The 25,462-nt window shown below is 55.9% G+C and overlaps 1 protein-coding gene across 1 annotated transcript; it reads right to left on the bottom strand.

The window, feature by feature from the left end:
* Window positions 1-1,405: 1,405 nt before the first annotated feature.
* NPTXR (neuronal pentraxin receptor) lies at window positions 1,406-22,136 on the bottom strand. The gene is made up of 5 exons (XM_032346254.1): window positions 21,365-22,136; window positions 8,598-8,826; window positions 6,393-6,640; window positions 3,737-3,916; window positions 1,406-3,370 (listed from the first exon to the last, which is right to left on the bottom strand). The coding sequence occupies exons 1-5, from the start codon at window positions 21,950-21,952 to the stop codon at window positions 3,146-3,148; spliced, it is 1,470 nt and encodes a 489-aa protein (XP_032202145.1). The 5' UTR covers window positions 21,953-22,136; the 3' UTR covers window positions 1,406-3,145.
* Window positions 22,137-25,462: the final 3,326 nt, after the last annotated feature.

Raw genomic sequence — 25,462 nt, 5'->3', positions numbered from 1 at the left:
CTCACCCAAGGGGACCCTGGCCCTGGGGCTAGCCCATCCTGGGCCTCTTCATCACCAAACCTGGGAGGGTAGTGAATGGGGTCAAGCACATCTCTTTAGGACAAAACCCACTGGGAGCAATGATGCTCGAGTCTCACTCCACACAGAGTAGGGGTGCCTGTCCCTTTGGTCCTGGCTATAACCTGCCTTGGCTTAAAGTCTGGACTCCAGCACCTGCCAGCTGATTGACACCGGGCAGGTGACTTAACCTCTCTGTGCCCCAGTTCCCTCCCTTGGATCAGGGGCTGAGAACAGTCCCAGCTTGTGTTGTGAGGATAAATGAGATGATGCCTGTGAGGTGCTCAGCACAGGCCTGATACTTTAAAAAGATGGAACAAACAGACTCCAGCATCACCGTTAGCCAGGGTAGCTCAAGGACACAAGTGAGCACCGTTTCTAGCTCCTCTTTCCCCATCTTCTTGGCTGTGCCCAGGAGCAGCTGGACAAGACCAGAGCCGGAGTCCGAACAGCAGGTGCTCGGCAAAGGTGAAGAACCATTAGTGAAGGAAGGAAGGGTGGGGACTTTCAGGTTTTCACCTTCCTTGAATGGAAACGGGCACCCAGGCCACTCACCAATGGCCCAGACTCACAGCCTGCACCTCAAAGCCTCTAATTTGTTCCTGTGCCCTCTGGAGGGCTGGTCAGGGTGACTCAGATGGGGACCAAGGTCTGATGTCTCATCATCACCAAAACAACGCATAAAGGACTTGGGAGGATGCCTCTGGGTGGGCTCAAGTTCTGTCCCTTCCCTCCTAGACCCTTTCTTTCCCCCAAGGCCTCCAGAAAACCTGCTTCCTTAAAACCAGTACTGGAAACCCAATAAAACCCGGTGTCCCCAGAATCTGGGTTCCAAATTCCGCTGTCACCCCAGCAACAGCGTATGTCATTAAAAGATGCATGACCCAGCACTTGGGCTGATGTCATTGGCTGTTACCAGGGCAACCCTGGTCTCAGCAGGTTCTGGCGGAAGCACGCCATGCCATAGCTGCTGCTTCTAGGGGGAGTTGGGGCTGTTGTGCTGAAAGGTCTATTTGTGCTCTTGAACTGGCAACAAGCATCTGGGGGCTGGAGGCAACAAGTCTTGGGGAGGCGTCCATGGCAATGGGTCCCACAGCCTGCTGCTCTCTTGCCTCCTGCCCCAGGCTGAGTAGTGGTGGGGGGCAGAAATAGGGAGCAGAAAGCAGGGCACATGCGTCAGTACCTGCTCCAGTCAGGTAGTCTGCAGCTGCCCAGACACCTCATTGTAGGTGACTGGCAGAGAGGACACCTGCTTTCCATTCCTGCCAGAGTGCCTGGGGATCACCTTTTCCTCCCCCTACTTCCTAGGGTGGCGGCGGGGGGGCTGGATGCCAAGATATTTGTGTGTTTCATAAAGGAAGATGTTCATATTGGAAAGCATTCTGATCTCTTTCAAATGTCCATCCTCTCAGGTGAAGGCTGGACGTGAAGACACTCATGGCCAGGCAGTATGGTGTAGGGGGAAAAAAACACTGAAGGTAGTGTCAAAAGCCCTGGGTTCTAGTCCTGTCTGCCACATTGTGCTGCGTGATCCTGTGCAAGTCACTTGACCTCTTGGAGCTCTTCCCCATCTATACAAGCAAGAAGTCAGACTGAGTGGTTTTTCTCAGCTTTTACATTCTTCTACTCTCTTGGGGGAGCTGGTGAGGACTCAGGGTGGGGAGCTGGAAGCCACCAGCCCTTTCAGACAGGCAAGGGTGCCAGGCTGTGGTGGTGGTGGGGGGAATCCAGAAAAGCTGGTTTTTACAATCTGTGCATGAGGCTGGTCCGCTTTGTCCCTCGCCCTTGCCCCGGCCCCTGACTTTCTGGAAGCCACTGCTGATCCTGACCCATGCCTAGCCAGATCCCATCTGCTACTTACTCTCAGGATCTGCCTCTGGTTCCTGGGCAGCTTTGGGCTTGCCCCATCTGATCCACTTGGAACAACAGACCACCTCACGTCTGATCTGGAGAGCTCTCCGGAATGACCAAAGCAAGGGTTACAAATGAGGAAGGCTGAGCCAGAGAGGGCAGGGACTCACAGAAGGCCACACAGCAGGTTAGCAGCCAGGCTAGCCAGGAACCATGGGCTTCTTCTCATCCAGTGCTCTGCACACCACTCCATGCTTCTCCCCTCTTTGCCTACTTGGTTTCTCCCCTCTTTCCCCAGAGGCTGCAGGGCCATGCAGAGGGAGTAGGTAATGTGGTTCTGCTGTAACCTGGGTCCCCTGGGCACATGTCTCTGACACAAACTGCTCCTAGCCCAGGCTGAAGTGGCCCAGGCCATCCTCGGCATGGAGAGGTGACCTGCCAGTTAGCACACGTGTGGGTGGGCACAAGGGGTGACTATGGCCTTTGGGCCTCCGAGGGTCTTGTCCCTCAGGCTGGAGCTGGAAGGGGATGTCCTGGAAATCGACGTGGGGGGGTGGGCCAGGCATGGAACCAACACTCAAACCACTGCACACATAGAAACGAGGGAAGAGGAAGAGAGAAGGGGCAGGAGGCTCCGTCAAGATCCCGTGGCCCTTCGCTGGCCACGGGTGGAAAGATGGAGGAGGGAGGAGTCTGAGTCTCCTGTCTCTGTCATCCCCTCTCAGCTCAGGGGACAGCTCTAGAGTCTGTTGTGGCCCTGAAGGGGAAGGGGCCAGGCCTGTTGCATGGGGGACAGGAGGGCAGATAGCCAAGCCTGCTGCTGAGATAGTGGGTCCTTCCCTCATACACGACCCCGTGGGACATGCTGTTGAGATCAGTGGAATCAGACGTGGCTGAGGGCCAGCATGGGTGGGGGTAAGAGAGAGCTCCAGTGTAATGCTGAGAAGGTGGGCAGTGCTGGGGGGGGGGCTCTGATGCCACCCCCCACCAGGCCCTGGACTCACCCCAGGCTTGGCCTGTTGGCTTGAGCTGCTTGTCCCCATCCAAGTGGGGTTAGGGGACAGGCGCTGCAGGGCAGGACATTCTGGAGGTGTGGGTATAGGTGGGGAAACAGGTGGCATGGCCAGGAGTGGGGCGAGAGGGGAGGCCAGTGTGTGGGTAGGCCGAGGAGGGAATGTGTGCCCCCACCATAAGGTCCCCTGGCAGGCAAGGGAGGGACCCTGGATGAGGCAGCCCCTCATGCTTTGGCCCTCCCCTTGCAGACATCAAAAGTGGCCTTTTTTGCACCCCCGAAGGCCTCCACCAACTTGTCTTCCCAGGGGAGGACGTTGCCCAGCAGTGGCCCGGTACAGTTGGCAATGCCCAGGACTTGGGCAGGTGTCAGGATGTGGTCCCACAGGTTAAACTGGGCGATGTCACCCACGAAGGCCTGGGTGGCATCAAACCGGCCGCCCAGGGTATCCTGGGCCAAGAGAGCAGCAGAAAAAGGAGAGAGAAGAGAGACATGGAGTGAGCCATCGGCAAAGACAGGCAGACAGACTCAATCAGGCCCCAGGTCCCACTGAAGTCCCGCCCCTGAAGTTCTAGCTCCGCCCCAAGCTCTAGCTCCGCCCCAAGCCTCCAGCTCTGTCCCCAAGGTTCCAGCCCTTTGGGCAGGTCACTGCTCATTCTGAGTCTCAGTTTGCCCATCTGCAGAATGGCTGGGTCAGACTGAGTGATCGTTGCTGTGCTTTCCAGGGTCCCTCTACCTAACTCCTCCTTCCCAGGGGCCCTGGGTGAGTGTGACATCTACTCAGGCCTCAAGCCCTCCCAGCACCCTGAGGCTTACCTGCTCCTGGCCCAGAATGAGGATCCCATGAGGCTTGATGGGGTGCCAGGCGGCCAAGTTCTCACCGGAGCCCTGCAGCTCCCCGTCCTGGTAGGCAGACCACAGGCCATCCCTCGTGGTCCAGGCGACACAGATGTGATGCCAGCCATTGTCCTTCAGGCTCAGAGGCAGCTGGGCCACCTGGACATAGGTCCCGCAACCCCAGGTCAGAGGTGTCATAAGTCCCAAGGCTGGACCAGTGAGGTGGGGATCAGGAGACCCGTGTCCTTTCCAGGGACTGAGCCAAGGCTTGATCCTCCCCTTCCTCTCAACCCTGTGCCTTTCTGACCACTTTTTCCTCTTTCCCCACAACTTAACCAGGCAGCTTCTCTCGGATTGCAAGGGACTAGTCAATATTGGTTTTGGGGTGTTTCCAGTTACCTTATTTAACCCCTCACAGGCCTGTCAGTTCATGTGGGGTGGGAGCCACATCTCACAGCCTCTGAACACCTCACACAGCGCCTGGCACACAGCTGGGCGCAGGGAGTCCTAGCAGCCTTGGACTCAGAGCCTGGGCACTGGTATCCAGCTCTGGCTCTGCCACCCAACCTCCTGCAGGACCTTGGGGAGGCTGCTCTCTCTTCCCTGGGTCTCAGTTCCTCATGCAAAGTATGCAAAGGTCAAGCAAAGGGCGGCAAATACACAGCCACCTCTGCCTCGTCCACCCAAGGCAGGCACGGCTAACCAGTCATGAACCCATGCTCAGCCCTGGGATCTTTCCTACCACAGTGCTCTGGGAAGCTGCTGGTGATTGATTAGCGTTGGCCTGTGAGATGAAAGGTACTTGCTGCCTGTGGATTTGGGACTCCCGAAGGGCTCTTTCATCTCCTAAGTTCTGTGAGATCACGCTTTAATACAACATTCTCTGAGGTCCACTTAGTGCCAGGCTTGTTCTGGACACTGTGGATCTGGCCCTAGCTATAAATGAGCTGAGTCTGCAGGGGAGGGAAGAACTTCAGGGGCGATATAAGGCAAAATAACCCGGGGCCATTTGGGAGATCCGGAGGAAGAGGGAGGTGTGGGACAGCAGACGAGGTATTCAAACACAGGGGGAAGGACAATGGATCTGAGTGTTCCATTGCAAGTCAAGGCAAGGTGGGGACACAGCGGGAGCAAAGGCTGAGAGGCTGGAATAAAAGGAAAACTGAGTAATCTGGGAGGCCGACTTTTAAAAGATGCTATAGGGCCATTGTGGGCCCTGTCCAGGGTGCTGAATCCTTTCCACGGAGAGCAGAGTGCTGAGCTTGGGCAGGGCCAAGGATGGCAGCCAGGGGGTGAGTGAAGGGGACATGGCAGCAGGATCTAGATGTAGTTCAGCTACTCCAGTCTTCTTAGGACCTACTGGGCTACAAGAGAAACTCACTGTCCCCTGGGCCCATCTCCTTCTTCCTCCTCCTTCAGGACACCCATGAAAGACACCTGCTGAGCTGGCTTCTGATGGGTGACAGCTGCTGCCTAGCAACTCTATGTGGCTGCGGGCTGGTCTTGAGTGGGTGTGATTTGTGGTGTAAAGACCACCATGCCTGCAAATCCCAAAGCAGTATGGCAGGTTGAGGAGGATACTGGGGAGAGTGAGAATGTTAAGATACTCCCTCTTCTCCTGCTCAATCACATGCCCCTCCCACACCACTTCCCCCATGTCTTAGTCCTAATCTGTGGACAGGCCCAGGGAGGGCTGTGGGGATGGGGAAAATGGGTGCCCAAGGCCAGGACAGTGAAGAGGTGAAGAGGAGGTTTCTGCAGCCCAAGACCATGAACCATATCACCAGCCCTTTGCCAGCTGTGTGGCCTGGGCGCATTTTTGCCCTCTCTGAACCTCAGCTTCTCCATGTGCAAAACAGTGACAATAAGGCTGCCTACCTCCCCATGCTATTGGGAGGGTCGAGGGTGATAATGTGGGTAAAGTGATTACTGGCACAGGCATGGAATGATACCAGCTCACATGTATCAAGCTTGCTAAATGCCAGGCTTGCCCAAAGCCCTTTACATGTATTTAAGTCACTTCTCACCATGACCCCATGAGGCAGAGACTATTATTTTTCCTTCTTGGCATATAGGGAACTGAGATACAGGAAGGATAAATGACCAATCTAAGGTCACACAGTAGGTAAGTAGCAGAACTGGGGTTCGAATCCAGTATTCAGGCCTGACCGTGGCACCATTCTACTTTCTGAATGATGGAAGGGGCAGAGGGGCTGGCCGCAGGAAAGAAGAGGGGCGAGGAGTCCTCCAGCACTCCCTCCCTAGGTAGGTCCCTGGACCTCATTCTCTTCTCTTCTTGTCCAGGAGAATGAGCAGAGCCCTGGAACAGACCCTTCTAGCCATGCTCACACAGGTGGGTCACTGGAGAAGGGCCATGAGCTTCCTCTGTAAATGGAAAGGCCATCACTTACAGCCTCTCTTGGCTACAAGCCCGTCTTCAGCCAGCCTTAGGTCTGGTTTGTCTTTGTATCCCCAGAACCCAGCCTGGCATTCAGTAGGCATTTCCCATGTGCTGACCCTGCTGAGCAGGAGAATGTAAAGGGCCCATATGCTTGGGACCCAGCCCAGTGCAGGGGCTCCTGCAAGGGTAACCCTGCCCCCCACTTTCTGTCTGCTCTGCCCAGCCCCCACTCACCTTGTCATTGATCAGCAGTTCCATGGGGTCCTGGCCCGCCTCCAGCAGTACAATCTCATTGGCCTGCCCAGGCACGGAGTAGGAGAAGGGCGTGCCCTGGCCACTGCCATCTGACCTGGAGCGCAGCCACATGCAGACGGTAAAGGCATAGAGCTCGGGTAGTGCCTTCTGCACACGGGCGTACATGTAGTTGTTGCGGATGGGGATGCTGATCTTGAAGGCATCTGGGGGGCTGTAGGTCGAGGACCCTGAGGGGGGTGGAAAAAGCGGACACGGTGGGGTCAGTGGACACTGATTGGGGGCAAGGCAGACTCTAGGATGAGGGCTCCTAGTCAGTCCCTGGGCAGCTGCCACATGCCAGGTGCCTTCACAACCCTGTCTACCCTGCTTCTGGACACAGAAGGGCTCTGGACCTGAGATGTCCTGAGTTCGAACCCTGCCTCTGCACTTTCTAGCCACATGAACTTCCACAAGTTCAACATCACTGCTCCAGCCCCGGTTTGCTCAGTCAAGTGACATAAATAAGATTTCTTCCCTCCCAGGCTTGTGTGAGGGCTGAGGGGGACAAACCATGTAAAGGGCGCAGCCCATAGTAAATGCTCAACAAACATGAGCCATGGCAATGACCATTTTTCTGAGTTCTTTGCCTCATTATTTAACAAGCACTGTGCAGAGCCTTTCACCTGGCAGGCACTTTGGTAAGTGCTTTTGTATCCATGATCTCCTTCATTCTTGTGACAACCCTAGGAGGTAGCCACTATTATAATCCTCATTTCACAGATGAGGACGCCTTGGCACTGAGATTAAGTCATCTTCTCAAGGCCACACAGCTGGTCAGTGGCAGAGCTGGCATGCAAACAAGATCCTTGGGCAGGGGGTAACACCTACCACACCTACCTCCAGGGTAGGAGGTCCCCTTCTCTAGCTGGTTGTTGAAGGCTGGTGTTAGGGGGTTAGGGGCTAGTGGACCCAGGTTCCCAGGTCTGGTTGGGGTTAGGGGTGACGGCTGATGTGCTAAAGCAACATGGGAAGAGAGGAAGGGACTCAGTGCCCCCTTGAAACCCATTTCATAGATGAGGAAGTCGAATCCCAAGAAGGGAAACAACTTGCCCATAGGCACACAGACATCCAGCCTAGTTGTCTGCCTCCTCCCTGCCCTGCAGCCTCTGGAGGGGGCATGTCCCCCAATCCCTTAGAAGATGCAGTACAGAGGGGCTGGTGGCAGGACCGAGGAGGGATAAGTTCACCTTTCTTGTCTTTGTGCTCCAGCCAGGATGCTGAACCTGAAACCCACCAGGCTGTGCCTCACCTTCAGCTGTGTCCCTGCTCTGGCCCCTCTACTCCAAAACCGACTCTCCCTCTGCCTTCAGCAACTAGCCTGAGGCCTGCCTCCTTCAGGAAGCTCTTGGATTTCCTACTCCTGAACTCACATCCCACATCCAAGCCAGTCCCTGATAATTGCTCATGATTCCCCCAGTAGCCCTAACTTGTCTGTAAGCCTCTTAAGGGTGGTCCTCCCAAGGTTTCAAAGACGGAAGGTCCCTGGGAGCTCAGGGACCCTAGATCTCCATATTTCAGATGAGAAACGAGGCCTGGGGAGAGGAAGCAAAATTCCAAAGTCACAGAGCAAGCCAGTGACAGCTGTGGAGCTAGGGGCCAGGTCTCCTGAGGCTCAGACCTGGGGACTATCCATTACAGCACATTTCTCAGACTCCTGGCAGTGCCAGGCCCAGGTGCTAAGCAAGTACCGAAATTCTGATTCACTGAAGGTGCAACTTTGTGGGGCGGTTAAATGCATGGACTTTGGGAAAGTCCAAACCTCAGACCTGGTTTGAGGTCCAGATCCACTACTCACTGGCTGTGTGATGCTGGGCAAGTCACTTGCCCTCTCTGAGCCTCTGTTTTCTCATCTGTGAACCAGGGACAATAACAGTATCACCCCCATGTGGTTTGTGAAGGTTAAACAGCTGATGGGTCAAGTCCTTAGCCCACTTTCAGAATGTAAGGGACAGAAAATGCTAACGGTTAAGAATAATAATGATATTCTCCGTTAATTCCTTCCTTCTTGGGTTTCGCAGCCTCTTCGCCGTCTAGCTTTAGCCTCTGGAGAGCATAGAAATATTCTCAAGTGAATCTGAGACCTTGAGGACCCATCTGGGAACCAAGGCCCCACCTTCTGTGTCCTCTGCGGGGCCCCAGACCCACCATGTTCCAGTCCGGCCACACGGTCCTGCAGGGCGTCCAGCTCCTTCTCCACTTCCTGCCGCTGCCGCTGGCTGCTGTGACTGAGAGCCACGCGCTCCTTCTCCAGGGCCAGCACCTTGGCCAGCAGCTGCCCTTCCAGTTCATCCATCTTGGAGTGCAGGGCGGTGGGCACCGCGGGTGCAGGGGCTGCGGCGGTTGAGAAGTTCACACGGGCTGGGAGCTCCTGCTGCTTATGGGGCAGAAGAAAGGGCATGTGAGGTCACTTGGACGGTGGAAGGAAAGAGACACAGGACTCAGAGATGCCCACCGCTCCTGCTGAGTGATGCCAGGTGAGCCTCAGCTTCCCCAAATGCAAAATGGGGATGGCAATACGAAATTCAGGCAATACCTGTTCAACGAAAGAACAGGTTCTTTCGGCTGCCAGTGCCTAATGGTAAGTTGAAAGAAGGCTGGCTCTGCCCTCAAGAACATCTCTGCCTATGGTTGCGGGGGTGGGGGGCTGGAGGCGGAGAGCTATAGAAACTCCCCTGGGTGGTTCTCACCCTGCAGTCAGGGTTGACAGCCATTGCTGAGTGGCTCTCATAACACAGCCTATATGCTGATGGGTCCTTGAAGGGATGGACTGTCTTAGTCTTCACTCATTTACTCGCCAGGCTTCTCTAAGATGGGGCAAGTTTCCATGGGGGCACTAGGCAGATGCAGAGGCACGAACCAGGGGCTTCTGGAATAGGGCTGTGGTGGTGTGCCCATTCCAGAGCAACAGGTTAAGGTCATGGGCTCTTATTCAGACAAACCAGGGCTCAAATCCAGCTCCAGAATCAATCTGCTATGTGACCCCCAGTGCATGCCTCCATCTCTCTGAACCCGTTTCCTCACATGGAACAGGGACAACTGTACCTATTTAGAAGGGTTGGGGGATGGTCAAGTAGTCAATGCCAATGAACAGAGCCTGGTTATTGCAATTACTGCCCAGGGCAGAGCCTTGTAAGCTGGTCTCTGAAAACCCTTATCTTGCCCAGGGGGAGGACAAAGTGCTTAGAGTTCCCCCATCTGCTGTCTCATGACCCCATCAGGCAGGAGAATTAGGGCAGGGGCTCAAGGGGAGCTCTCCTCCCCCTCTCCTGCTGGAGGAAGCCCCCATCTGGGGTGGAAGAAGGCAGGGGAGGCTGCCAAGTCCAGACTCTGGGAGGAGCTAGTCTTTGGCAGGCAATAATTCAGTGAGCTTCTAGGAGCCAAATTAGAACTTCCCTGTCCCCTTGGCTTCCTCCACACTCCCCAAGGGCCCAGGAAGCTCCTGCTCAGTCAGTCCTGGGCCTTGCCCACAGGCTTAGCTCCAGAACAGAGCTCACTGAATTCTCACAATTCCTTCACTGAGCAAGGAATCGGGGAGCACCTACTAGAGGTTGGGCCCTGCACCAGGTGCTAAAGAGACAGTCAAGGGCAGAACAGAAAACCAAGAGCACAACTTATCATTTCCCGATTGCCTTGAGCCTCGCAGGGATGGCCCCTCAGCTTGGGGCGAGTGCAGGAGACCCCTCCCCGGCCTCACTGGCCCAGCCCTGGCCCTGCTGGTTGTTTGCTGGATGAGACTGGACAGATGCCTTTGCCTTGACGTGCCTGGTTTCTAGCCGTGTGAGGAGGGGAAAAATGGGTATGCTGCCTCAGAGTGCCGGAAGGAGGGGTGGGGAGGCCAGCACCTGAGAGCTGCTGCCATGACCTCAGGCTCGGGAGTTGGAGGGACTGATACCCCACCTCAGGAGTGGGAGCAGGGGGGCTAACTTCTCTGGTGTCATTTTCCCTCATCTACAGAGGGCTTGGAATGCCCATTTTGCAGACCTGCGGTCAGAATTAAATAGTGGTGTGCAGGACAAGAGCCCAGGCCAAAGCTGGACCACAGGGGCCGCCTTTTTGCTTTTTTTTTTTTTTAAGCATTTATTTACTTATTTGGAGAGAATGAGAGAATGAGAGAAAGGGCGTGAGCGGGAGGAGCAGAGGGAAAGGGAGAGGGAATCTCCGGCAGCTCCCACTAAGCACGGAGCCTGATGCAGGGCTTGATCTCATGACTCTGAGATCACGACCTGAGCTAAAACCAAGAATTGTACACTTAACCAACTGAGCCACCCAGGTAACCCTATAGGGGGTCACCTTTATCCCCCATCACATCCTGCATAAGAGGGCACAGCCGTCCATCCGTGCTCGGCCCCCGGGCTGGGGTGCAGGCCAAGTCCATGGGGCAGGGACTGATGAGCACCTCTGGTCCCGCCCCTTATACTACCTTCCGATACCCTGTCTGGAGGGTTCCTTCTAACTCCCTGGGTGCCTACGAATCCTAACTCTGGGGCTTACTAAATGCAAAGCCTCAGTTTCCTCTTCTGTGAAATAGGGACAATGGGCCCCCCTCCGTCCGTCCCCAGGACAGATGTAAGGATGGAAAAGTAGAAGTAACGGGCCCTCCTGGACTGTACTAAAGCCAAATGCAAACTGTGAGCCTTAAATACACCAGCCAGTGAAGAGCAAGCTACTTCCAGAAACTTCCACCGGTCACAAAAGCCCAGGGAGTGTCAGGGCCGAGCAGCCACTGCATTTAAAGTGGCTGAACTTCCAGGAACTCTTGGGCTGAGGCAGTTAGCTCCTAGAGGGCATCCTGTCTCTGTGCCAGCGGGGCCACGGCTGGGTCTCCTGGGCTCCGGCACCCTTGATCCTCAGTTTCCCTCTTTCCATGGTGCCAAGCTTGGCAGGAGGGCCACACGTCTGAATGAGGCAGTGTGCCAGGCTTGTCCTTGGCACTGCACATATATCTACTCACCAGTCCTCAGAGCCGCTCATTTTGGTTGCTACTCTCAGTGCCCCCATTTCACAGAGCGGGGAACTGAGGTAGAAGTCCTTTTGAACTTTCTACAGTAACGGGGCTGGGCAAAGCTGACACCCTTGGAGCTCTTGGGCAAAGCGTTGTCCTTCCTCAGAGGAGGAACAGGACATCTAGTGCTATTTACACAGACGCCGTGGCGAGGAGGAGCCGTGCAGACTGAGGGAGGCAGGCGTGCAAGCTGTCCTTTTGTTGGAGTCCCTAGCCTTGCCGCTGGCAGGAAGGCCAGGGAGGAGGTGGGCCCTCCAGATCGTGTGCAGCCCCCTCCCCACCCCAGTGTCTGAATCAGAAGAGCATGACTCCCCCCACTTTCCCATCTGCTGCGGGCGCAGGCTGGGCCGCGTGGGCTCCTGGCAGATGCCAACCGGGCCCCTAGCCCAAGATGGGGGGAGGGATGATGATGCTGTCACCCCCACTCAGGTCCCGAGGTGGCGGGGAAAGGGGGGCTCTGAACCCACAGACTGTTGCGCTGGGAGTTTGGGTGGGGTTCAGCGTAAGTATACGGGCCCCAAGCCAGAGCCCAGGGCTCCAGCCCAGAGCAGCGCCAACGTGCTGGGCTCATTAGCACTCGGTGATAAGAATGTGACAGTGGCAGCTGTCCTCATCGTCACGTACTGCGTGCCAGGTCCTGCACCAGGGAAGCCTGTGCACACATTTCACAACCCCTCTCGACCATCTGGGAAAGTGAGGAGGCCCACTTTACAGATGAGGGAACTGAGACGGTGAGCTCAAGTTTCAGGAACCCCAGCCCAGGCCCTTTTGGTTCCAGAAGCTGTTTCCATTCCTCCGTCCTTCCCTCACTGTGTGGGTCCCAGTTGGCCAAGTGGGCACAGTGCTGGCTGCCCTGCCTGCCTGGGGGCCCAGTGGAGGAGGTTCCAGTGGTCACGAAAAGGCTGGGAGGGTCCCATAGGCTGTCAGACCGCGGTGGGCGGGGGGTGGCCTCACAGAGGGACCCAGAAAGGAGGGACCTGCCTAGGCAGGTGGCTTTGAGGCTGGGAGAATGTGGGGAGGACCCAACCACCTCATCCCCAGCTGGGGTCTGCTCCTTTCCTTCGGAGAGCAGAGGGAGGGCTCTGTGCACAGCTCACCCCTGCCTGGGCTGCGCAGGGCCCTGTTCCCGGGGCAGCATGCAGGGCGAAGGAGGAGAGGCTTTCCTGAGGCACTGTGTGGGGGGGGCGGGCTCCTCACCACCCCCATCTGACCACCCCCAGTCCAATGTGGATCTGCTGGGCTCACAGCTGGGTTCCACCCCCCTAGTGACCTTGCATAAGGTGGCGTGCCTCAGTTTCCCCAGCAAAAAGGTTCAGCAATAGCATCTCAGTGCACCTTGAGAAGTGAGGGAGTCATGATGCCCTGAGGGCAGAGCAGGTGCGGGGGGGGGGGTTCGGGGAGCGCTGTGTCAGTTATTATTACTACTACTTAAAGAGTTCTTGAAGGGGCCCATCCTTCTCCAGCTCCAGCCATAAATCTTTTTGTTTAATCATTATGTTGGGAGAAAAAGCAAGTTACAGAAGAACAGTTAGAGACCATTTGTATGAAGCTGCAGATTCAAAACCAGATCATGTATTTGTAAAAAGCAGGAACAAACACCGGGGGAGAGATGAATACAAATTCGGGGCAGTGGGGACCCTCTCCTGGGGGTGCATTGTCTGGGGGCTGGGAGCTGAGAAGCCCTGAGGGGCACAAGCTGGCTGCAAACATTCTGCTTCTTGAGTTTGGGTCTCCATCTGGATGGCATTCTTTATTCCTTTGTGTTATGTCTGAGATACTCTGCAATGACTTTGTTTAAAAAACAATACAAAACACATAGGGAGGGGCGCCTGGGTGGCTCAGTGGGTTAAAGCCTCTGCCCTTGGCTCAGGTCATGGTCCCAGGGTCCTAGGATTGAGCCCCCCATCAGGTTCTCTACTCAGCAGGGAGCCTGCCTCCCCCACACACCTCTGCCTGCCTCTCTGTCTACTTGTGATCTCTCTCTATCAAATAAATAAAATCTTAAAACAAAACAAAACAGGGAAAAATCCAAAAGCAGAGTCTCTGAGGGTAGAAGCAAACCCTGAATCTTAATGGTGGCTTCACTTGGCTCCTTGGGCTTCCCTAGTCCAGGCCCCGGTCTCCTGGCCCCTACACTAACCCTTCTCCAGGAGGAAGCCAGTGGCCTAACTGCTTAAAATCCTCCAATAGCTCCCCTCCCCCACCCATTAAGTCCCAGCCCCTCTGATCTCTGTCCTCACTACCCACCCCTGCAGGCTACACTTCCTTCCCACTTAAAGTCCCCAGCTGCCCCTCCCCCAGCTCTCTTCCCACCCCAGAGGCTCCATCTATGCTGTTCCTTCTGCTAAGAACACACTTCCTGCTCCCGCTGCTCCTTCCCTGGCCAAAGCCCACTCCCCCTGCAGATGGCAGCTTTCCCGACCCCTGATCTAAGAGGCTCCAAAGGGAGAGGAAAGAGGGCTTCTGTGGGGGCCTGCAAAGTCTTCCTTCCTCGGTCCCTCCCTCCCTCATCCATTCGCGTGTCCACACAGGCTGTGACAACTCTATGTCATGAAGTAGGGCACAACTCTCACATCAGACAGGCCAGTGTCCTTTCTAGGACCCCACTTCCTAGGTCTGTGGCCCTGGGCCAACTGCTCAACTCCCAGGACCGCTGGTTTCCTCAATTGTAAAATGGGGATAATCATTGTCTCTACGTTTTGGAATATAATTAATGACCGGATGAGGAACGTGTGTGAGGGCCGGCATATGAGATGTGGCTAATCAGGGGGTTTGGCCAGGAGGAGTGTTCGCGTCTGCAGAGGGGCAGGAGGGCACAGAGAGCCATACCTGTGCAGTGGTGGGGCCTGGAGTCAGCTGCCCAGAGGGCAGGGACAGGGGCCAGATTAGCCTGCCTCCGTTTCCTCCCCTGCCATATGGGGACAGTAACAGCCCCATGGTTCTTGGGACTCATCTGTAAGGTCCCTAGAACAGGCTGGCACAGAGGGTGCCCTCAGTCCTGCTGTGCTGTGGCTCTAGCACCTGGAGTGAGGCGGGCGCCTGCCCCAGGCCGTGCTCTCTGCTGCTGGCCGGGAAGGCCGACTGGCTTTGGGGACAGCACGCATGCCCTCACGGAGGCGCGGGCTCTGTGGGGCAGCAGGGGTCAGGGTGAGTCCGGGCAGGGCTCTCAGAGGGACCTTTTCTCCCTGGGGGCTGGCCCAGCAGGCCCCGTGTCTCCAGCCCACCCCGGTGGGGAGGGTCAGGAGAGCAGGCTGCGGAGGCCAGACTGATCCTTGTCTCTGGGTCCCCAAGGCTGATTTAGAGCTGTAACCAAAAGTAGACAGATGGGTTTCTGTGTAGTGGGGGGTGGGATGGGGGAGGTGGTGGTGTGTGTGACAGGTCGGGGTGCTCCGTGAGTGGGGAGGCCAGGAGAAGAATCTCCGAGCATCTGTCCTTCCACCCTCCTGGGCTCAGAGGCCCCAGAGTAAGTGACAGGACACCCCCAATGCCTCTCCCTTCAAGTACTCTCTGTCATGCTGCCTCACGGAGGTGGCCACAGAATTCCCTCTCAGGTCCAGCTTGCCCGCATACTTCTGGGCTCTGGCCAAAAGTCTGCAGCAAAAACTCAGTATCTCCCCTACCCACAAGCCCATTTTTACAGAAAATCCTGGCTATGCGCTGAGCTCAGCTTCTGCTGTGCTGTGTGACCTCGGGCAAGTTACTCAGTGTCTCTGAGTGGCAGCTTCCCCTGGAACCAAATGAGGGGCGTGTGGGGGCACATAAGTGCTTCCACTTTCTTTGGTTGTCTCAGCCCCTGTCCCCAGAGTTCTGTGGGGACCATGGGCCCAAGACTATCCCCGGGAGACCCCACCCCATTTCCCCTTGGTGAGGAGAACCAACTCCTGACCTCTTTCCACCTCCCACAGGCAAGGACTTCACAAAATGGCCAATAAACATAAGAAAAGCTGCTCCATATCATGAGTCATCAGAGATCCACAAATTAAAACCCCAGCGAGTTCACTACACGCCCACCAAAACGGGGAGGGTTTTAAAAATAACCATACCAAGGCTGGCAAGCTTCACGCACAGGTGGGCATGTCGACGCTTACTGCCACTTTGGAAAAGTGTTTGGCATCACCTCCTCACGTTAAATAAATGTCTCTCCCGGGACCCAGACACCCACTCCTGGGGATGCAGCCAAGAGAAATGAGGGCTTATCGCCACCGAAAGATGTCACAGGAATGTTCACGGCAGCCTTATTTGTCATAACGTCAAGCCAGAAACACCCCAAATGTCCATCCATAGAGGAAGGGTAAGTAAACGGAGGCATCTCCATATGTCGAAACACTATGCCGCATGGAAAAAAATAACACACCACTGACACAGGCTTGGTGATCCAATGTCAGACATAACATATAACAAAACGTCAGACACAGCAGGGTGCGGCCATCTGAGAACGCTCGTATGAAGTTCAAACCCAGGCAGACCACATCTTTGGTGACAGAAGCTGGGGGAGTGGTACCTCTGGGGAAGGAGGGATTTTAGGGGTCACAAAGGAGACTTTGGGAGGCACTGGAAATGTCCTCTTCTCAATCTGGGTGGTGTTCTCATGGATGTAGTCATACGCGAGTCTTCACTGAGGTGTACACAAGATTTGTGTGTTTCATATGTACGATATATGGGTTCTTACATGTCTAAAATATAAGATATACCTCAAAAAGGACCCTGAGTTCTCCCAAGCAGGCTTGAAGGGCAGGATGGCCTCCTCTCTTGGGAGAAGGGCTGCCAGGGAAAGGGCCCAGGATGACAGCCCAAGAGGGCCCCTCCTGGGGTCTGGACCCCACCCCCATCTCACAGATGGGGAAGCCAAGGATCAGAGAGAGGGAAATTTCTTGAGGTCACCAGTATCTAGAGCCGGGGTTTGAAACACCAGGTTTCCTGCTACCGCAAAGGTATCACACTGGCAGGAGTGGGGTTAAGGGCTTCGAAGTACAAGGCGGGAGCTGTCGGGGTCTGTAGGTGGCTGCTGGGCACTGAGGATCCACATCCTCAATGGGCAGAATCTGTCTCACTGCAATCCTGCCAGCCCAGTTCACAGCCAGAAAGGCAGGGTGCGGGGAACCAGTCCCTGCCTAGCAGAAGCTGCCAGAATGGGCAGCAGTGGAAGAGGAAAGCAAAAGCAACCAACAGAGTTTAGAAAAGGCACTAGGAGATTCTCTACGCCGCTGCGTTTATCTGCAGATGTTCCTCAGAAACCAGAGGCATGGGAGTGGGTGGCTGGGGGCCTTGCGGCGCTCCCCCCCCCCACACCCACAATTCCTAAGCAGGACACATGTGCCCAAGAATTCCCAGTTTAGAGCCTAAAGGGTCAGGACCAAATCCAGCCCCTCCTTGTACCCATTTTACAGATAAGAAAATGAAAAAAAAAGTCAAGGGAGGTGAAGAGCTTCAAATCACAGGAACTTCACTTGACACCATCAGCCAGCCTACTTCAGAGACCATTTAGAGCTGGAAGTTGTCTAGAGAACGTTTGACCCACTGTATCATTTTAGGGAGTGGAAACCGAAGCCCGGTCAGAGGGGATGGGGTGGTGGGCCTGGCTCCGGTTCCTCTAGAGTCTCTGGTCTTCTATGTCCTTATCTGTAAGATGGGGACACATACAGCCCACTTTCCAGGGCTGAAGACTGAAGAGCTAATAAATATGACTTATTGTTATCTATTTTCAGCAAAGCTCCCACGTGAGCCTTCTGATGATCTTGCCAGCCGGCAGGACAAGTCTTTGAGGACTGGCCCTCCTCACTCTTGCTCTGGGTGCGCTGATGCAGAAATGGCTCAGGGTCATTGACAGGGTCAAACCCAAGCCCCACTGCTGTGTGACCTTGGGTCAATTGCTTAACCCCTCTGAAAGTTGGTTCTTTTTCCATCTGTACAATGGGGAGGAAAATTGTTACCTCCCTCATGGAGAGTTTATGAGGATTAATGAGAGAATGAGAAGTACCCGACACATGGTAAGCACTCAGTGAGTGTGAGCTGTAATCATTATCAAGTTCAGGGTCCCCTGTGACCATCATCAAAGTGTTCCTTATCCCCGTCTTCCCACTCCAAGGTGGGGGTAGGCCACCAGCTAGCCAGGCCGGGTTAGGGATGTGGTTTCAGTCAAAGAACTGCTGATTAAATCAATCTTAAAAAGTTTCATTTTACAATATATTAAATTAGTGCAAAAAAGGAACCCCGGAACTTGCATATATGGCCAGTTGCCATACAGATGGTTCAACCCTTTTGGAAAGTGGTTCTTGGCCACAGCCATAAAAGATCAATATCCTCTGACCCGGTAATACTACTCCTGGGACTCCAGCCTCAAGAAATAATTCAAGACTTAAAAAGAAAAATAAAGAAAGAAAGAAAGAAAGAAAACCAAAACCAAAACCCAAACAACTATCTGCATGAAATTGATCCTGCAATGAGCATCTAGAAGAAAAATAATTAGGAACGATCGACATGTCCAGCAACAAGAACGATCAGAGGATTCACGGATGATGGAGCTGGAGTCAGATTCCAGCGTACTATGGCCAGCATTAAAATGGTAATGACCAGCAACCAGGAACTGGGGAACAATGTCTGCCTCTGGAGAAAGGACCAAGAGGGGCTGCAAAAACAGATACAATGGTGGAATGAAATGCGATTTCTCCCCCAACCAACACCTTTTGACTTTTTTCAATGAACAGCCACAACAATAACACAAATAAAAACACAGGAAGGAAGACAATTTCTTCTAAGCCCTCAAATGTGGCCCTCACTTGAGGCCTCAGGGGGAGGCCTGGGCCAGTGTGGCTTTCCCTCCCCTTTGGTAGAAGGCTGGCGGGGTGAGAGAGGGGGTGATGCAGAGATGTGCGGAGTGGGGACAGGCAGGGATGTGCCCAGGGTTATGGGAGCAGGAGTGGGGCAAGGAAAAAGACTGTGTGATCAGGGAGGGCCTCTGGGAGGTGGTGTCCTCAGAGCAGACTCCTAGATGATGAATATGGATACTCTGGGGGTAATCTGGACAGAGGCAAGAAGGAACTGGGAGTCTGGCCAGCTCTGAAATGACAGCCTGGAGCAGGCTGGATACTTTGCACCACAAGAAAGCCCCATGATGGGCTTTAAGGAAGATCCCCGGGGCTGCCTGGAGGAAGAAGGGTGGAGGATTGTGCCTGGTGGGCTGAGGAGGATGCGGCAAGCATCCAGAGGAGCGGAGGAGCTTCTCAGAGCACACCTGAAAGGGAGGTTGTCGGAGGACTGGAGTTTAGGTTGGGGTGCCTTGAGGGCAGGGGGCCAGTGCGAAGTCCAGAGGGAGTTGCTCAGGTAGCAGGTGGATCTATCGGTCTGGAGCTCAGGAGAGAAACCTTGGGTGGACGAAGTTGGCTGGGGCACATGGGTGTTGGAAGCCGCAGGGTGTGGCTGAGTTCACCCAGGGCAAGGAGAGGAGAGCCAGGAGGGGCATGACCACTAAAGGAGAAGGACCCCGAAAGGGGACACAGAAGCAGAGAGGAAGAAGGAGCAGGTAAGAGGTTTCTAGAAGCCAAGGGCATGGAGGTCTGTGGAAGGGAATGATGGATGGGGTCAGATGTTGGAAAGGCATTCAGCAAGATAAAGACTGAATCATTCCTATTCAACTGATCCACTTCCGTGATGTCCCCAGAGCACATTCAGTGTGCCGTAAAGGGAGAGAGAGGAGTGGCAAGGAAACAGATCTTGGGAATCCAGGGACATCCATCCTATTGAGGATACTGGATGAGAAGAGAGGGGAGGAAGGAGGCAGAGGCTACGGGACGCACGCGGTCCTGCTGAGATCGGTAGGCTGAGCCCACAGCAGGACTGTTGGGGTCCAGACCCCATCCCTTCCCAAAGGCCCCACGGGGGCTGGCTCTGGGTGCTGCCAGGCTCCGCAGGCAGACCTGGTAGACCAGCAGAGCCCCGCCCTTCGCCCTTCGTGTCCACTGCGCGCAGAAAGCAGCAGGGGGTATGTGCAGGGAAGCCAGGGCTCTCCCAACCTGGGAGGCCGAGCTGGTGCCAAATCCCAGCCGCCAGGATCCCCGCCCCCCAACCTCAGCGGGCTAACTGGAGGGGAGCCCACCCTGCCAAATGCACAGGTGCTGGGGGATCAGGTCCAGGGCAAGCCCAGCTCTGCCAACTCCAGACGTGGGAGGAACCACGGGGGCCATCTGGGTATGGAGGCAGGAGTGAGGGCAGAAGGCAAGAGGAAGTTTACTGGGAACTACAGCTTTTTTTTTTTTTTTTTTTTAATGTTAATAAATTCTCTTTCCTGGGGCACCTGGGTGGCTCAGTCCTAAAGCGTCTGCCTTTGGCTCAGGTCATGATCCCAGGGTCCTGGGATCGAGCCCCTGCATCAGGCTCCCTGCTCTGTGGGGAGCCTTGCTTCCCCTCTTCCACTCCCCCTGCTTGTGTTCCCTCTCTCGCTGTCTCTGTCTCTGTCAAATAAATAAATAAAATCTTAAAAAAAAAAAACCCAACCTCTCTTTCCTAAAAGGAGAGTTTGTTCCCATTTTTATTTCTGCTACTTAAAAAATTAGCAATATTATATCTTAACGACAAAAGTAGCAATCACTCACACAGACCGAGCACACACGGCTGCAGACACTATTCTGGGCCATTCGCAAGGACTAACTCACTCAGTCTTCCTAACACCTCAACGAGGTAGGTGTTATTGTTGTTCCCATTTCACAGGTGAGGAAACTGAGGCTCCCCTGCACTGTTGAATTTCAGTGTTTCCCTGATTATCTTCCCGCTCTTGGCTCTCTCGTCCTAGAAAAGCCCCAGAGCCTAAGTAGGAAAAGGGGCTGCTGCTAGCCTGGCAGAAGAGCCCCCTGGGCTTTCCTCCTGCCGCTGTCACTCACCTAGGAGAGCCCTGAGCCCTAGTTTCTCACAGGTAAGTCGAGAGGAGTGACTGGGATGGCCTGGTCACACTCGGATCCCCTGTGGGGTGGGTGCTGACCTCAGCACAGACAGTCTGGAGGGTCACGGGGCCATGGCACTCAATGGCCAACCTTTCCCACAGGCCAAGTCTATGCCAAAGCTCGATGTGAGGGAGCCACAAGGAGGGGGAGTCCCTACATTTCCTTCCTTCCAGCCTCTCCTCCCTCTGCCTTTGCCAGCTCCGCTAGGCTGGGGGAAAGCATGAAAGGGGGCTTTGGCCTCTCTCTCTCCCCTCCTCTTTCTACAGACTCAGTTTTGTTACTAACCCCCTTTGCTGGCATCTGGAAATCATGGATGGCTGGGGGTGCTCAGTCCCCTCTCAGACCCCCTGTGTCTAACCTGACCCAGGGGCTTCTGAAGAAGGTGTGCGGAGGAGGAGGAACGCGCGGGACGCCCTATTCTCCAGTCAGTCCCCACCCAGAGCTGCTGGCTTCCAGGTACTGGGGGCTGGGCCCGCGCCATCTAAGCCGCTGCCCTTGGGTCTGTGGTCCGAGGCCGAGCGGGGGATACCGGGTTGGGAAGCGCTGAGGGACACCGGGATTTGGCTGATGGGACACTCTGGTCCCTGCTCTTCGCAGGACAGCAGCTTCCGGAGTCCCTCGGACAGCGCCTCCTAGCTTCCCGCCCCCACCCTAGGAAGAGAAGGGGACGGGGGCTGCTTTGGGGGTGTCTGCAAGAAACAAACGAAACGGACATCTAATGAGGTCCTAGTACGTGCCAAGCATTTTCACATACCTACATTTCACTAAATCCTGCTACTTGCGGACGCCGTGACGCCCGTTTCACAGATGCGGAAACTGAGGCTCAGCACAGAGAAGCCTGGAGGAAACCGGGAGGGGAACGAGCCTTTCCCGCGCGCCCCACCCCCGTGTCGGTGTCTCACGGACCGCAGGCGCCGGCCTCCCCTTTCCGCCCCTCGCACACCCCCCGCCGCTGCCCGACGGCGCGCGGCGCTCACCTCGATGCGGTCCAGGCGGTCCCGGAGGGCGCGCACGGCGTCCTCCAGCTGGAGGATGAGCGCGGGCGAGTCCCAGGGCCCGTCGGCCATGGCGTCGCGGCGGGGTCCCGGGTCCTGGAGGCCGCGCGGCAGGCCGCTCTCGCAGCGGCCCAGCTTGCCGGTGAGCTCGCGGATGGTGTCCTGGTCGGCGCGGATGCGCGCCTCCTGCTGCAGCGCCGTCTGGCGCAGCTGCTCGGCCGTGCTCTGCAGCAGCAGCAGCTCCTCCCGCTCGCCGGCCGCCGCGTCGCCCTGCTCGGCCCCCGACGGGCAGGCGGCCGCCAGCGGCGTGCAGAGGAAGCGGCTGAAGAGGGGCGCGGGTGGCAGCGGGTGCGCGCTGGCCGCCGGCGCCCCGGGCAGCGCGGGGGGCCCGGCCGAGCCGCCCGCGCCGTGCAGCGCGCTCAGACCGCGCTGTGGGCCCGGGGACGCGGCGGCGGCGGCGGCCGAGGAGGCCGAGGCGTTGTCGGCGCCGCCGGGCAGCGCCCGCGCCGGGCTGGCCGCCAGGGGCACGCTGGCGATGATGCAGATGACGGCACCGAGGAACGCCAGCATGCCCGCGGCCAGCAGCACGGCCAGGAACTTCAGCGTGAGGCGGGCGGCGGGGGCGCCCGAGGCCCCCCGGCAGGCGCGGCGGCGGGGTCGGGGCGCGGGGCCCGGGCGCGCGGGGCCGAACGGGGCCGAGCGGGAGCCGGAGCCCGAGCGGGAGCTGTTGCCGCGGCCGCTGCTGCCGCCGCTCTGAGCCCGGGCGGCGCGAGGAGGAGAAGGCGGCGGGCGGCGGGGAGGGGGAGCGGGCGCGGCGGCCCCGCCCCGCAGGCTCCCCCGGGCCGGCCCTGGCCCAGCCCCGCACCCGTTCCGTGCCGGGCGCCGCGGCCGGGGCGCCGCCGAGATCGTGATCCAGCCGCCCGCACCGCACGGAGCGGATTAGGAGATAGGGGGCGGCGACCCGGTGGCCACGCGGCGGGACTCCCCGGGGACCCCTGCCGCACCCGTCCCGGGCTCCCGCCCCCTCCCCGAACCCGTAATGCCGACTGCTACCTGGCGGGGAGCTTGTCTCGTGTCGGCTCAGGGCCTGGCGAGCTACAAGCTTGGGCGCAGGGAAACCTCACGGTGGACACGCTCACCGGGGAAAGGAGAAGCCTGAGGCCCACCGAGGTCGGGTCGCTGTCCAAGGTCGCGCAGCCAGGATGCGTTGGAGCAGCACTGGGGTTCAGGCACTTCTGGGGGGACTCAGGTTGTGCGATGGAGCTGGGGTGGGCGTGGGCAGAAGAAAAGAGGTCAGTGTTAGGGGCAGGGGACTGGAGATTTTGAGCCAACCGCCAGCCTGTCACTCCCCACCTGGGACCTCCTGAAGGAACAGAGTTCACTCCCCTCCACACCCTTCAAAAAACTCCCCAAGAACGAACACACACACACACACACACACACACACGGCAGAAAAACAAGCAAAAACTTCCTCTGATCTCAGCAGATAGCAGAAGTTCCCCCCACTCTGAGAATCCTTAAGGGCAGGAAACACCAGGGGTCCCAGAGAAGACTCCTCTCCCGACCTCCCCACCGCAGTCTACAGTAGGAAGGCAAAACCCTGCTGGGCATGTGGACCAGGCACTGGAAGGAACCGGAAGGAATGGGAGTGAGCTGTGGTGTGGGGGTGGCTGAGGAGACTTTTACTTTCTCCTTTCACAAATGTCTATATATATTTTGTTGCAAATTAACTTTGCAATTAAAAACTTTAAAAAAATCCTCCACAATTCAGGTCCAGCTCCAGTTTTCCTCGAGGTGTTTTCTGAGAGGCCTGTGTTCCCAGTGCTGGAAGGGCACTCAGAAGGCTGCGGATGTTGGATGTTTGCTGCAAAAGTGGAGGAGAGTGGCTGTGGCTCTTGGGAGTCACTGGCCAAGGCCATACCCAGACCAGTCCTGACCTGGAGTCTGGCCTGTCTCCCTGCCTCACCTGTATTCTTGACTTGAGGAAAAGACACACACTGGGGCTCTGAACCACCGTGGCTACCTCGTGGTCTCTGCATAGTGCCGGTAGTGGGGAGAGACCAGAACATTTCTCAAAAGGCCACAATCCTGGGGGACGCTCTTTGACCACCGGGATCCTGCCCAGTGGTCCCTGAGCACATGCTTTTCACACCCCACCCCTCCCCCAGCCCCAGGATGATGCCCGCTGTGCTCCCCAGATCTCTCTGGGTGTCAAGGATCATGAGCTATAACATGGGAGCCAAGCGAGGGCAAGCTCTATATGATGAACCCTCAGAGTCCCACGTGCATGGATGTGAGCTGGTGCTCGTTGGAGCATTGACCTGGAAACCCCGCCAGGCAGCACAGCCTGGGGGAAGAAGCATCACCCTGACGGAGAGGTGAGCCAGGCTCTCTGAAGACAAGCGCAGGCAGAAGGGGGCCTGTGAAGTCCTGCAGGTGCACGAGGCATCAGAACTCCTGGTGCATCTATGCGTTCTGTAAAGACAGAAACACATGCCTCACATCCCCAGGAGAAACTGTTGCAGAAAATCCAGACACACACATGCCAGGCCGAGAGAAGGGGCTGCTGCCAAGGGCTTAGGCACCAAAGGGTGCCTAAGGGTGTGGCTTAGGCATCAAAGGGTGTCACTATTATGTGGCTGCCCCATGAGATTTGGGGACAATTGGATAAACGGGTTCAAATGCTTGAGTCAAATCTTGTTTAAACTGATCTGTTTTGCCCCGGAATGGCTTTTTAGACCTGTGCTAGGAACACACTGCTCCCCTGCTTCTAAACCCATCAGTGGTTTCCCTGTCCCTTATGGAATAAATTCCAAACCCCTTAAGAGGTAGTACTGTACTGCCTAGTGGCCAAGACCATGGACTCTCTTAGAGCTGGAGGGCCTCCTTTTCACCCTGTTACCAGTTGTGTGACATAGTTTGCAAGGAGGGCAAAGTCTCAGGCCTTTCCCCATTCTTGACACTCTCTCTGCGCCTCAGTTTTCCAAGTTATAAAATGGGGGAGTAACAGTTATACGTAGAAAGGCTCCATAAATGCCAGACCTAGCTTCTCTTGGTGTGTAAGACTGTTGGTAATCTGGACACCGCTCCCCCTTCCAGCCTCATCGCCTACTCCTCAGTGTGTGGAGCAGTATCAGACCAGTGCATATGTCCCTGAACACACCAGAATGTCCCCTGTCTCTGCCTTTGTTCATGCTGTCTGCTGCCTGGGGTGCCACTCCTCTCCTTCTTCCTAGCCTCTCCTCTATCTCCAACATCCAGCAGGGTAGTTTCTTGGTACGTTTTTGAGGAGCTAGCTCCCCCAACACTGGCTGCTGCTGGAGGCAGAGAGGGGAGGCTAGGGCAGGGAGGTCCTGAAACCCATTTCTCCGGGGCTGTGGAAGAGACTGTGCCCCCCCCATTCTTAACACAGAATCCCTCCAGAGATGGCCAGAAACAGATTCTCAGGGGAACTCCTCTCAGACTTGAATTGTCCCCACATTTTCCCTCTAAAGTCTCGCGTCTCTAGGCTTTTTATTTCTTACTTATATTCCATTCTTAGGGTAAAGGAATTCTGCCCTAAATGAACAAGTATAGTTATTCATTCAAAATATATGTTTTGAGACCGACTTTGTGCCAGGCAAAATGCCAGGCCCTGGGGAGAGCTGGAAATAAGACAAACTCGGAGTTTATATTCTAGTAGGGAGGCAAGCAGTAAACAAATGAATAATTAAATAAATGAGTTTATTTATAATAGTCATGAGAACTACAAAGAAAATGTAAAAAGTAATATTATAGAAAGTTGTAGGCGGTTTGTGTGTGTGTGTGTGTGTGTTGGTGGGGGCAGATTTGAGAAACTGGCATTATTTTAAGGTTGTCAGAAAAGTCCTGCTTATGAGCTGAGACCTGAATGACCTGAGAAACCAGCCGTGCAGAAATCTGGGGAAGCACTTAGTGTTCTAGGCAGAGCAGATGGCTTGTGCAAAGGCCCTGCAGCAGAAATGAGCTTGGTGTGTTCCAGGAACAGAAAGAAGGCCACTGGGGCTGAAGAAGAGTGAACTTCAGGGGAGAGAGGAAATCTGGAGAGAAAGGCAGGGTGAA

The sequence above is a fragment of the Mustela erminea genome, chromosome 6 (assembly GCF_009829155.1).
Source record: "Mustela erminea isolate mMusErm1 chromosome 6, mMusErm1.Pri, whole genome shotgun sequence".
NCBI lineage: Eukaryota > Metazoa > Chordata > Mammalia > Carnivora > Mustelidae > Mustela > Mustela erminea.
Note: the sequence above shows the minus strand (reverse complement) of the source record. Positions and strands in the feature narration are given on the sequence as shown.